This window comes from Poromitra crassiceps (assembly GCF_964638095.1).
Source record: "Poromitra crassiceps genome assembly, chromosome: 17".
NCBI lineage: Eukaryota > Metazoa > Chordata > Actinopteri > Beryciformes > Melamphaidae > Poromitra > Poromitra crassiceps.
The window spans coordinates 30621404-30635359 of NC_139635.1; the positions used below are offsets into that span (position 1 = coordinate 30621404).

Sequence of the window (13956 nt, forward strand, 5' to 3'; positions counted from 1 at the left end):
CAAAATAACTTCGCAGCCCACCACACAACAGCTTTTAGCTATGTTTAATTCAAGGAAAATGACGCTGGTGTATGGAAGTGAATTAGTTCAATTCCAGTACTTTACAGTTACAGCAGGAGTGGAGTTTTCTGTCTGTAAACTTTGATCAACAGTGTGATGCAGTCCTGCATTTTGAAGGGGAAATCTTTTTCTATAGCTCTGATAATGCCGGTTATCCTTTTTCTCTTTGTTCCAGTGAGGAGACTATAACCACTGTGGTGAAGAACACGCGTATGAAGAGACACAAGTCCCCTGGTATGACTATCACTGGGGCCCACCGCTCTGAGACCTCCACCCCAGAGCCTCCCGCAGCCAGGCAGAGGAGAATGCCCACTCCGAGGAAGACCACTATCCCCACCCTCTATGTCACTGAGCCAGAGCGTGCTCCGTCCAGGTCGATGGATACCAAGCCAAGGTGGGTGGAGGTAGAAGAGGTCATTGAGTACAAGGTGAATAAATCACCCAGGCTGCCCAGGAGGAGAGGCTTCTCACCAGCAGGGTCTGAGAGAGGAAGCACTCCATCTGGTGCCAGACCCAAGAGGTCACCACCAGACAACCCCAACGCTAACAATTCCAACAACAAGCTGGTTGAGCAGGCGCAGGCCGAGCTGCAGGGAGAGGTCAGCAGCCAGCCTCTCTCCTGGGAGGCAGAGGAGAGCGCCGCTCCCTCTGGCTCTGCCTCTGGAATCACTGGAGAGATCCACGAGCTCTCATCCGTCCTGACTGCAGATGGAGAGGACAGCAACGACCCGGACGATCAAGAAACTGTCATCTTCGAGCCCGATGACGAAGACGGTGAAAGCGATCTGCTGGGAGAGCGGGCGCCTAAGATCCTGACGCAAGGAGAGCACGTGCTGACCCTCGAGGACTTGGAGGATTACGTCCCAGAGGAAGGAGAGACCTACGGCTCCTCCGACACCAGCCGCCCCCCCACCGAAAAGCCCTGTGAGATCTCTGTGCTCCAGAGGGAGATCGGCGGGTCCGCGGTGGGCCAGCCGGTGCTCCTCAACGTGGGCCGTCCCGTCGTGGCCCCGAGGCAGAGGCCCGGTTTCTTCAGCCGCTTCAGGGAGCATCTCTCCAGCAGCCTTTTCTCGTCCGCCGCCCCCCAAGTCAGCAGAGCGAGGGACATCCCGATCCAAGTGAGCCACGCCAAGCTGGAGGTCAAACCCTCGTACTGCTCAGAGGTGCAGAGAGTCGAGGGCAGGCAGCAGAGCTTTAAAACCAAAGTGTCCACCCAGACCTACGGCTACACGTCAGTGGGCAACCCAGTCACTCTTCAAATTAGTGATAACCGCTATCAGAACCAATAGCTTTGAAAATAACTGGAGGAGAAGCTATTTTAATTTGGTACCACAGCCCTTTTAGTCTTAAATGGGGACATTTCTACTTTTAAAAAAAAAGAGCATATTCTAACCTTTACATTTACTGCATATGACAAACCATTCCATTTTGAAGCAACCCATCAGAAAAGTGATTGGCCCGTCCTGTGAGTTTTTGCCCGTTGTCAAATGGTTAAAGTCAGAAAAACTTCAAAACAGGTTTGGAATATTTAGTTATAATCATGTAGGCTAGATGTCAATGTAAGCAGGTTTCAGTTATATGCTGCTCTGTTACAATGCTATGACATAATATGACATATTACAATATTGTTTAATATTCAGCAGTGGACAAACACCATATGAAATTCAGGATTGACTATTGAACTGTTAAGCGGCAGATGCTGTGAATGCCATTTCGGTGTCTGTGCTGGCGATACCTTTGCGGTTTCCCTTGTCACTTGTTGAAGTTTGTAAAATAAAAGGTTTAAAGCCACTTTTGACTTTACATATACATACCTTCATACAAGTTCACGAACTGTCACCCATCAATATTAACTGCTCTGGGTATCCTTAGTGATGCCACGTGCTTTCACTTTGAATCACAGTTACTATAGGCATATTTTCCTCCGTTTTTACTTTTGTACTTTTCAAGCAAGGTTTCCTTTTGCAGTGATTGATACTGTAGTTTGTAAAATCAAAGCCTTAACATCAGTGTTGGCTACAGATTCCTGGAGCAGCAAATGTGTTAATGAAGTCAAGGTGTCATGCTATGTAAAAGTTATTTTCAAGTGTTGCTCTAAGTTAAATGAATATGCAACAGTGATGAGTTTGTATGAATGAATCCCATGAAAGGAAACACTAACTTGTGCACAAATCAATAACAAAGAACTTTGATTACAGTTGTGTTTTGCTACATTGACTTGTCAAACTTTCAATAAAAGCAAGTACGCTGTCAAAATAAAGGCATGTTGCCCTTATCCAAAATAAGTTCCTTACAGATTTGGTTGTTTGTGAAGTTTCTTGACGTGTTGGTACAAGTTGTACAGATATGACATTTTACATGTAAATCATTTGTGAGGTGGACTGACAACCTAGCTCTATATACAGATCTCAGTCGACTGTATTTGATTTGTTTGCTTCATGTATCAGTGTGGAGCATGCTTCTGCAGTTCATTGTGAACTGAATGTTGTACAAAAATGGTGTTGCTTTTTAGACATTTTAATGTCTATTAATGTAGTGCAATGACCAGTGAACTCACCTCAGAATATTCAAAAGTGTAGGTGGTAGATGTTTAGATGAGTGACAGCATGTATTAGCTTTTTGAAAGCAAATGTGTTAAATCCAGTAAAAGTAATCAGAAAACATAACAGGCTATGATTAAACTAAGTCGAGCGCAGACATTTGTTCATAGTACTTCAGCTCACAGAATTACTAACTTACTATGCAATTAACAAAAATTAATAGAATAACTGCTTCTCAAAGATATGTGTGGTGTTTTTCTTTGTATTGTTGAAATGTATTTTCTTCAATTACATGGATAATTTTGTGTATTTCAATATTAAAGCATCAATAGATTGTAATTGCCTGTAGTGTACATGTTTAGTTCTTGGAAAAACATGTTTGGGTACTCAATGTTGAATGAAATAAATTAACTGCATATAGTCAATTATGACAGTTTCTTCTACGCTTCCTTTTTACAGCAAACATACAGATAAGTTTGATTCCCAGATTGATGCATTCTAATATATTGAACGAAGATTGAACACTTTCCAGTATACAAAACAGTGGCGACAAGGCAAAACAGTCTTACTACTTGACTTTTAATGCACTTGAGAAATACATAATCACATTCATATTTTTTCCACAAGCAAATGATCGTAAGAGCTGGGTGAGTGGCAAATACGTGACCAGAGGACTGCATGCATCTCAAGGAGTATGGTGTAATATTTGCATGATTAAATATTATCTATGGGGACAAAAAAACAAAATTATAGATTATAAAATTATCCGCGTAAAGGAATGGATTTTTAAAAGGGGACTGAATAAAACTCTGGGCACTACATTTTTAGTATAAATCGACTAAATTCAGAAGTGATTTGACCGTTATGGGAGAAAAGAAACAAGCACAGATCCTGTACTTCCCACGGTGTGCCCACCGGGCGGACGGAGTCTCAGTCCAGACTTATAGTCAATGCCGCCCTCTAGATGCCACCCAGTAACCATTCTACCTTATCACCTGACATTGCCCTGTGTAGCCACACTGCAAGCTACGCTGGCAGTGCACCATGGAAAAACATACCAAATTACAAATATGTTAACAGTTAAGTAGCTGGTAGTGATCTCAGATTTTACCTCAATTTTCAAGTAAAAGTGGATGTCTTGTGTGCTTGATTCTAAGATATACAGTACAGAATAAACATCTCATTGTTTAATTGTTCTCAAAGTTAAATTGCTCTTTTTGTTATTAATAAGAGTCCATTTAATATTGTTCCACTGTACAAGTAAAACTGTAAAATGATAACGCTATACAATATAAAAGTTTTACAAATTTACAACATAAGTGTAAAACAAAAAAACATCTGGAGTTACACTGCTAAATTTTAAAGTGATGGGATCAAAAAAGAAAAGAAAAATCCTTAAATGACATTCAATGCTCCATATCAGTTTTAAAGGTCCCATTCCGTGCAAAACCTTCTATATGCTGTTGTCATCCCTCAGCCTTGTAATTATGTTGAGTTGTATTTCCCCCTCCCCGCAGCTCTCTTCTCATAGCCCCGCCCCCTGACAGTCTGTTCTCAGAGAGTCCTTGTTGTGATGTACGAACAAGGGCAGCTGATCTACTATGAATCACCTCATTCAACGGAAAGGAATTGCATCAAAATTTCCCCATTCTCTGGGGTGGAGTTGTACAATCTCTACAACCCAGTTTCCCGGGGGTTGTAGAGATTACTTGCAAAACCCCATTTAATGGCCAGCTTGCTTAGGTTACCTGAAAAACACCATTTAATGGACAGCTAGCACAGTTTACCAGAAAAAGACCATAAATGGATCAACCTGGGGTCTCCGAGCAGTTGCTCATGAATAATGCATAAGAACAGCGCATTTCCTAATGAGCCCTGGGCGGGTTCAGGAGTGGGAAGTTGTAGCAGTTGGAGAAAGACTCAATTTGCGAAATTTTCGGCAAATTACTTCAGAATAGGGCTGCAACTAACGATTATTTTGATAATCGATTAATCGGTCAATTATTTGTTTGATTAATCGATTAATCGGATTAAAAAATGAACTGATATTGTTTCCATCCGTTTATTGAAAAACAACTTTTTTTTTTGTTAAACAAAAACTCACCGGGCTTTGCTACATCAAATAGCTTTGACAGGGCATGAACGAATACAAAATATATACAAATGTATGGTGTAAGTGCAAAAGATATCTTCATATCTTCTTAAATAAAATGCTTTAACGCAGTGGTTCTCAACTGGTGTAGCCTCAGGACCCACTATTTTCCTTGTCATGAAGTCGCGACCCAAATTTCGGATTTTTTTTTGAACCACTCAAATTAATTGCACAAAAAATAGCGCATTAATTTAATACACAATGCCTTCATGCACTGTTATAAACTTCAAATGAACAAAAAAGTGCAACTAGGGCTAAAAACCAATTGAAATAAGGCAGACTTTAATTACAGGCCTATATGTTTTTAAATTTAAACAAGTCAAACTGGTCATGCTCAGAAAGTCTTATTTGAACTGTATGAAATATGAAATAAAATGCAGACTTATCTTGAATTACATGCCTATATGTTTTTAAACAAGTTAATAATAATAATAATAATAATAATAATAATAAAACAAGTTAACCTGGTCATGCTAATCCAGTTTCAATAGTCTGAATTTAACTAATATGAAATAAAAAGGAATCACAGGCAGGCTATATGATTTTTAGTTAAACTGGTCATAACTTTTAATTAAACTGGGGCCATGCTAATCCAGTTTCAATCATCTGAATTGAACTAAAATTAAATATGAAATTAAAAGGCAGACTTCTCTTGAATTACAGGCAGATCATATGCTTCAGCTTGTTAAACAAGTAGAACTGGTCAGGCTAATCCAGTTTCGATAATCTGAATTTAACTCAAATGAAATATGGAAAAAAAAAAAAAAAAAATGGCCAAAAAGCCAACGAATCGATAATCAAATTCGTTGCCAACGAATTTAATAATCGATTTTAATCGATTGAATCGATTAGTTGTTGCAGCCCTACTTCAGAACCTTGTTTTATGGACCCCAGAGACAAGTTTTAAACAGATAACAACTGCACGAAATGGGGCATTTAAATATTACGCAAAATCTCTATCTCATGGGATTGAATCCTACTATAGCATGACGGTAATCACTGTCATTTATTATCCTGCTGTGGGTTTAACCAAACTTGAGGATTTACACAATATGTGATAATTTACTAGCTTGGTCTGTAAAACAAGGTACGGTAGTAACCAGTATTGGAATTCTCAACAGTACAGTTGGCTTGCATGTTTCCCTAGAAAGCAAGGAGCAGAGGCTGTATGGGTTATCAGTGCTGCGGTAGTGGGCCAATCATGTTGCATTAAATCGAATAACGCTTGCGGTGATTGGCTTTGAGCAAAACCAGATCTGTCTACAAAAAGGATCAAATGCAGGTATTGCTTGACTGGAGAAGTTTCGATACCACTTGTTACTGGGTTATTTTTGGTCGATACCATACTGGTATCGAGTATCGATACCCAGCCTTAGACCCGAGTGTTAACGTCTTTTAACTGCCCGAATCCACTACAAGAGTCCCTCAACAAAACAAAAAGCAGATTCTGACTGTTCTGTCTTTGGAACATTTCAGACTGTGATTAGGAACCTGTGGCCATCTGGCAAATAAAGGCCATACTGTGTGTTACATGGGAATCCAACAGCACCCATGCAGCATGACCAATCACAGACAGAAACAGCCATCACAAGGTTTGAGTCCATGATTAACCAAAAATATCGAGAAACATGCCCTTTTGTATGCTTAACAGACCAGATTATCCACCTGATTGAATGAGTTATGTCTCTGTTTATACTTGCAGTAAATGCATGGATTAGGCTGGGCTGGGAAACAGAGTAACTTTGAAACAAGGATGCAAGGAATATCTGTGTTTGGCAAACCCCGCCTACATAAAGACCAAAGGAGAACAAACTACGTACCATCTCTCAGTCACATATGAAGTAACCATTACTGGAGCACCCTTCTATGTCAAACAAATCCAAATAAAAACCGTCAATGAGCAACAACAAAAATGATAAAGTAAAAAAAGAAATCCACTTTCATTTACAGTATGTTATCATTTCATAATAACTACTTCTAAACATGTTAAACACTAGAGGAAGTTATGTGAACTTCACAGACCGCCATCTGAGGGAATGTTCAGGACTGGAATGGAGGTCTGCAGTTTTGTAAGGAGTGGCTGGGTGGTACTAAAGGAAAGGATCCTTCTCCCCTACGAAGAGCGTTCACTTGTTTTTTTCTTGACAACCTTAATTTCCTGGAAAAGATAAATAAATAAATAAATTTGAATCTGAGGAATGGGCCCCAACACATTTATATATATATCCTAGTAATATAGGTTAGTACATGCAGACAAATACAATAATAGACTATAGCAATACTTTAGATTTAGTGGTTTAGTGCTATATGTGATTCACAAAAAAACAGACAAAAAACCTAGTTTATCTGAGACTCCAGAGGAATGCAACTGTTTATCAAAGAGGTATAAATAGTGAAATATGCTGCTTGGTGGAAATCTATTTTATTGATGGTGCAAAGGTGCCGGAATGTGTGTCTTCATGTGCAACTGAAAGCATTAAAATGTATTTCACTGCGTGTTGATAATCTAATCATGTACAGGGCTGGTAACTCACCTCCAGAAGAACATCCTTTAACTGCCCATAGGCAACCTCCAAGCTATCGTTGACAATTACAACATCAAATAAGCCAGGTTCTTTACCTAGAAAGGGAAGCAAATAAGTTACACCTATCAGATTTCAAAGTATCATTTGGTTTATTAAGCTTGAATTTACACAAATAACTTACTAAACTCCATGTCCACGTGGGCTGCATGTAAACGCTTCTGGAGGCTCTCCTCTGACTCCGTTTTTCTGTCCCTTAAACGTTTTTCCTGAAACAATAAAATCAGAAAGGGATTTCAACTCAACGCAGGTGTTCGGAAATATCCACAGAACATATAAAACCTGTATGACCGGGCCACTGTGGCACCTGGGCTCTCTGGCCTCTGGCTCTCTTTTACATGGGACTTCTGGCAGAAACAGGTTGAGAGGTTATGGATTTAAAGATACGCCATGTCCTCACCAGGATGGGCATGGAGGGCGCCTGGATGGAGACGTAGATGGGGTTGAGGTCTGTCTGTTTGATGTTCTTCACACCCTGCATGTCGATGTCCAGGATACAGATGAGGTTCCTGGCCTGGACGTCTTGTACGGCGGCTTTACTCGTCCCGTACATGTTGCCCGAAAACTCTGCGTTCTCGATGAATTCCCCGTTGTCGATCGATGCCTGCATAACTTGCCTTGTGACGTAATGGTAATCTGAGACAGGGCAACAAAAAGGCAAAGTACAAATCCTGCTGCTAGAAAGTGGATATGAAAGTGAGAAATGGGGATTCAGTGTTATTAACTAAGCATTCACTAAAGAATAAGGAGAGCGCACCTTTGCCATCCTCTTCACCAGGCCGAGGATTTCTTGTTGTATCTGGGAAACATAATGGATTGATTTGAATAGAAAGACATACATTTGCATATAAGCGTGACTTAATAAGTATATATTTACACCCCCCAAGGTCCACTAGAGAACACTGATGATTTTTATATAGTCTTTCAGTGGAATCATATGGTCATGTGATTTGGTGATATTGTGTCACAATTCTGCTAATCTAAACTGATATAGCAAGCACATTTTATAAAAAAACTGACAAAATGCGGTATGGTTGAAATATGAAATATTATAAAATCTCTGTTTTGTTTGACATCAAACCTAACATCACCATTTGGTTTAATGGGATGAAAATTAATGTGATTACTGATTTACTACTAATGTTACTTATTCCTTCTCAAACTACTCTCTACTAGGGCTGGGCGATATAGCCAAAAAAATGATTGATATAAAATATTTCATATCAGTCAATATCAATATAATTGAACCAGCTTATTTGAGTGTTGCAGCTATGTAATAAATATGTTCGGGTGGAAACTTTAGGATTTGTCTGTTTGATTGGCTGTAATGAGTGTCACTCATAGCGCGTGCCATTATCAAGGGACATAGATATATAGAACTATTTTCTTATTGTATTGATGAATTGTCTATCGCCGATATATATTGTTATTGATTCATCGCCCAGCCCTACTTTCTACAAGTGCTACTCTATCCCTTCAGAAAGTCTTAGCTGTCATAGATTGTGTTGCATAGTTGATTTCTCTACTGTTGACAAAATGTGATATTGGAAGTCGCTTCGCATAAAAGCGTCTGCTAAATGACCTAATGTAATGTACTGATTTTGCATGCGAGTTGTGAGCCATATTGTGTGTAGAGCAAGAAATGGATAAGTACCTATACTATACTAACAACAATTTCCTATGCAGCAACATTCCTATGTGCTAACATAATATGTAACCTTTGACCCATATTTACAGCTTAAGTGTACATTATGAATGTTGCTTAGTATAGGTACTTTCTTTCCATTTTTTCCATTTCTTACTCAACATTGACAACATACAAACAATACATATCGATATTGAAAACAATCTGTATGATGATCATGATAGTGGTATCAAACTAATGTGAGTAATGTAATGTAAATGTAATGGTATCAAACTAACTGAATGGGCAAATGCATCAATGTAGCATAAGAGCCGGCAACAGCACACTTACGGGAGACGCTGAAGCCAAAGATGCCCTCGTACTCCTTCAAGAGCTTCTTCAATAGCGTGCTTTTCCCGGCCCCCGATGGGCCGCTGAGCACCACAGGCCTGGGTCCAGCCATAGCTGCAAGAGAGGAGGACAGACACTCCAGGTCAGAGAGGAGGACAGACACCCAGGTCAGAGAGGAGGACAGACACCCAGGTCAGAGAGGACAGGCACCCAGGTCAGAGAGGAGGACAGACACTCCAGGTCAGAGAGGAGGACAGACACCCAGGTCAGAGAGGACAGGCACCCAGGTCAGAGAGGAGGACAGACACCCAGGTCAGAGAGGAGGACAGACACCCAGGTCAGAGAGGAGGACAGACACCCAGGTCAGAGAGGACAGGCACCCAGGTCAGAGAGGAGAACAGGCACCCAGGTCAGAGAGGAGGACAGGCACCCAAGTGAAGAGATGAAAAATATCCACTGGAATCCGACAGCTTGTGGATTTCAGCTACATTTATAGGAAGGCATGAGTCATATAACGCGGGACTTTCAGACTAGTCCTGCTCCGGTGGAACAAAGTGTAATTAAAAATAACAAGGCTGTCGTTCTCACAAACAGCTGAGCTGCTGACACACACCGATGAGACCAAAACATCTCCCATAAGAGCAGCAGAGGCAATCACTTTTTAGCAAGTCCTGTGGTTGCCATGGCGGCAGTGCTGTCATGGAACAATTACTCATTAGTACGACTGTAATTGGAGAGCCCGGCCCTGCTTGAGATGGCCGCAAAGAAAGGCGTGACAAGGAAAAATAGCAGAGAGCCTACAAGAAATAGGTTTGTACTTGAATTATTAAAGAAATATCAGCAGCACAGGTAGGGCTGGGCGATATGGACCAAAAATCATATCTCTGTATTTTTAGGCTGAATGGCGATACACTACACACATATATATATATCTAGATTTTCTACAAAGTGGACTAAACGATCAGTTCTAAGTCAAAGCCACATTGGAGATATCACAAGCACTTTTATTAAAACAATCAAAATAAAATTTAAAGAAAAGAGAGATTCCATCCCCATCTATTCTTTGACAAAATATTTTACACAATGAGATTTTCAATAATCATCAGTAATGTGCATATAATAACCTAAGTGGGTAAAGGAAAACAATAGAACAGCCAGAACAGTCTGGTAAGTTCATAAAATCACATCACTTTACTGTAACGCAGCCTTTAAAACCAGGAAAAGACAACATTTATGCACAATATTACGATATCCCAAATCGAAGATATCTACTCTCATATCACGATATAGATATAATATTGATATATTGCCCAGCTCTAGCAGCAGGTATTTGAAGTACATCCTCTTACAAGAAAACTAGAACATGGAAGAAACATAAGTTCAAAACTGCCTATAGTATGATACAGCCAGCCAGGCAGCCACTAACTCAGCATTATGCTTAGTTCTGCTACTGGGAATTTTCCAATTTCTTTCTAAAATACTCAGCTTACTCTCTCTATACCGTATATATAATATAACTTCCCTTTAACCACAAATGTTTTTAGGCAACCTTATTCAATGAAGCGATAAAATAACGTCTCTAGTCTGCCTCCTTACCTTCCTTCAGTAGGTAGAGAAGTATGTGAGTGTGCAGACGGGCTTTTCTAGTGAATGGGCATTGCCTGTTTGCATGCGAGTGTCTTGTTGGGCAAGTGCAGAAGGGAGGGGGGCGAGGGGAGGAGAGGGGGGGAGGGGGAGAGAGAGAGAGAGCGAGCTGGGCAATAATTATGCACTGGTGATTTTTGTTGTTGAACATAAAGTCTCAAATAAAGTATATTGAGATATTTTCCTATGTGCTTAATTTCTGCTATAAAACTACTACCATGGCTATGTGGCAGTAAACAGTCTGACTCTGTCCAGAGATGATGGGAAATTCTCCATCCCTCAATTACTGAAGTGGTAAAAAAAGTGAAAATATTCCAAAACAATATTAGACGTAAAAAACAGGTTATGGCTGGTAAGCTATTAATATAAGTACAAAACGGGAGCAGGACTGAGCAACATTGTTGGAGTTGAACCATGAAGAGACAACGGTCTCGTAATGAAGGTCATTGTGCAATCCAGGGTGGGAATTACACAGAGGCCATCAGGCCATGGCCTGTGTTGCCCCTCCCTCTTCCCTCTGGCCGTGATGCCCTGAGATCCCTAAGGCCACCTTGGCAGTGCCCTGCTGCTACCAGCCTGCTACTGTCAGTTGCTTTAAAAGCATCAGTGGTCTCAGTTTAATGTAGCCTGCCCTATGCACAGGATGTGTCATTGGCTCATTTTAACACACATTTCAGAAAAAAATCGCTCTTCACGAGGTCAATAGAGCAATTGCCTTTGTGCCCGCCCTGGCCCTAGAAAAAATGTGTGATGACGAAGGCCAGATGGCCTTGCCACTAAAATGACGAAATTCCCACCCTGGTGCAATCTTCTCAGACCAAGACTCGGCCTCATGGTTAACACATCGCGACTAGGCCTATTATTTACATCAGTCAAGTATGAAAGCATAAAAATAAAATAAAAAGTCAACAAAAACAGCATATAAACTAAGGGGGATTCTGAAGCTTAAAGGAACACTGCCGATTTTCAACCACCTTTGTATCATTACAAAATCAGTACCGTAGTATTATCTTTTAGTCAAAATTGACTAAGTGGGTTCCGGGCAGTGTCAGTCACGATTTGTGACGGAAGTGATTTCATCAGTTTATTCTTCTTCTTCTGTGGTATTTTATGGCAGTTGGCATCGTTTATGTTGCATTACCACCTCCTTCTGGATTTATCCATCCACTGTTTCCCACAAATTACATTACTGGTCCACAACTTAAAACTGAACTCAAATCAACTCTCAATAACTGTCCAAACTAAATGAATGACTGCAAAACTGATATACTACTGATTTTGTAATGATACAAAGCTGGTTGAACATCGAAGGAATGTTCCTTAGGAATATGCACGCACGGCACATCCAAACCCAAGAGGGCAGGTGCTGAGACGAAAGTGACCAAATGCTGAAATGAACAAATAAACAGCTCCAACAGGGCTCCAATGTCCAAGTATTTATTGCACCAATAAATAATTGTACACTGGAGGCCTGCAGTGTGCGAGTCGCTGTTCATTTCTTCATTTCAGGATTCTGAAGCTTGATGACCTCTTATTAGTCAAATGAACTCTGACCCCTCACTGTCTCCAAGCAGAACAGAGGCAGCGAGGTCGTCTCTGCAGCTGCAAGTGACAGTCATTCTCCAATGGCCTCTTCAATGTTTACCATCAACAGCAACTTGGCTCATTAAAGGGACAGGAGTGAGTGAGTCACACATTAATTTACACAGTCAGGAGTTTTTTTTAAACTAGCCTATTATATCCCACTGGATGTTCAATAGGTTTTCTCTCTGAGAAATGAATTTGCTTCAGCTTTCTGTTAGCATCAGGAAAACATATGCTGGTGACTGTCACACTTTTGACTGTGTCATCACGACATCATCATGTGCTGCTTGTTGTTGACTTTCAAATTATGTTCATTAATAATCATAAACATTTTAATAAAATAAAATAAATCTAAAGATCCTCGTTATCAGCAGGCTTCTTGGTCAATTGAACTGATCAACACTCGGGAGTTAATACCAGGTGGGATCGCAGGCCTGGCCCTGGAGCTCAAGGAACCTCAGCACTTTTTTAAACTAATCTGATTTGCATCTCGTGTTGGCAATGTTTCTGAAATTTGCAGCTGGTCCACATAAGACTCAACTTTTCAAACCTGACAGAGTAGACTACTGTATTGAAGGGAAATGAGGGACATGTGAGTTGGCAATGAGCACGGCTTGACACTAGTTTGTGCCTAGATTCAATCAAACCATGTGCACCGAACACCATGTGATTGATCTTTGCCTGACACCAACCTATTTCATGTGTCTTGTGAAATCCATTAGGTCTCAATTTGATCACTGAGCAGCATGTTCAGTCTGCTAACGTTAATTGCTCAGAAGAGAGACTTTCTATCGGTACATGCAACAAGGATGTTCTGTCAAGATAACTGTCATATCTGGTCATCCTCTATTTCATCTTTATTCCCATCCAACTGATGCTGGAGTGGGATGGGATGTCAGACCAATCACCACTCGTTTCATTCATCATTTGTCATTAGAAAGTGCACAAGTAAGCTAAGCCACCTTCTCAAAATCCATTTCATTACTGTCCTTCAGTACCTCGATATTTGTGCCAGTATCTTAATATATAGTGAGATGAGAAAGCCTAATGCATAGTCGGTTAATATGTAAAAAAGAAGTAAACTTTCCATCGCCTATCGTTACACAATGAAGACATTAGCCATTTTATTCTGCTAGAAGAAACTGGCTGCTATCAATGGTTTATTACGGGAATGACAGTGGATGGCAGATAACTAGTAGGCTAACTGACACAACGCAACGACCGAACAAATACACGTCGTCCTACCTGAAAAGAGCCTGGAAAAATATCTCATGTACATCGGCAATGACTTTAATCCGAGATTGTGTGTCTGTCTCCTGAGGATGTGTCTCCCTCTACTCGCTCTCCTTGTGAGAGCCATTAGCCACAGCACAGTACGCTGACGTCAGTGATGACGTCATCACTGCGGGCCAAAACATT

General features: G+C 40.6%; 2 protein-coding genes across 2 annotated transcripts in view; one reads left to right on the plus strand and one right to left on the minus strand.

Annotated features, from left to right (window-relative positions):
• obscnb (obscurin, cytoskeletal calmodulin and titin-interacting RhoGEF b) overlaps positions 1-2543 on the plus strand; it is a gene marked incomplete at its 5' end in the record, with an annotated part of 85995 nt that extends 83452 nt beyond the window's left edge. The window contains one exon of the mRNA XM_083653515.1: positions 236-2543. Coding sequence (XP_083509641.1) covers positions 236-1349 — 1114 coding nt within the window. The 3' untranslated portion in view covers positions 1350-2543. The remainder of the gene's footprint in view (positions 1-235) is intronic.
• Positions 2544-5597: 3054 nt separating this feature from the next.
• On the minus strand, positions 5598-13866 carry guk1a (guanylate kinase 1a). Its single transcript, XM_083653862.1, has 7 exons — positions 13783-13866; positions 9310-9423; positions 8092-8133; positions 7735-7970; positions 7459-7543; positions 7287-7372; positions 5598-6910 (listed from the first exon to the last, which is right to left on the minus strand). Exons 1-7 carry the CDS (start codon positions 13814-13816, stop codon positions 6866-6868), a joined length of 642 nt encoding a protein of 213 aa, XP_083509988.1. The 5' UTR covers positions 13817-13866; the 3' UTR covers positions 5598-6865.
• Between the last annotated feature and the right edge of the window lie 90 nt (positions 13867-13956).

What these genes read in the sequence shown, in the direction of transcription:
- guk1a (XM_083653862.1), bottom strand. Translation starts at nt 13,816, where the DNA reads ATGTACATGAGATATTTTTCCAGGCTCTTTTCAG. An exon ending in TTTTTCCAGGCTCTTTTCAG is followed by an intron (nt 9,424 to 13,782) that starts GTAGGACGACGT and finishes CCTCTCTTGCAG; the next exon opens with CTATGGCTGGACCCAGGCCT. An exon ending in CGCCCTCCATGCCCATCCTG is followed by an intron (nt 7,544 to 7,734) that starts GTGAGGACATGG and finishes TTATTGTTTCAG; the next exon opens with GAAAAACGTTTAAGGGACAG.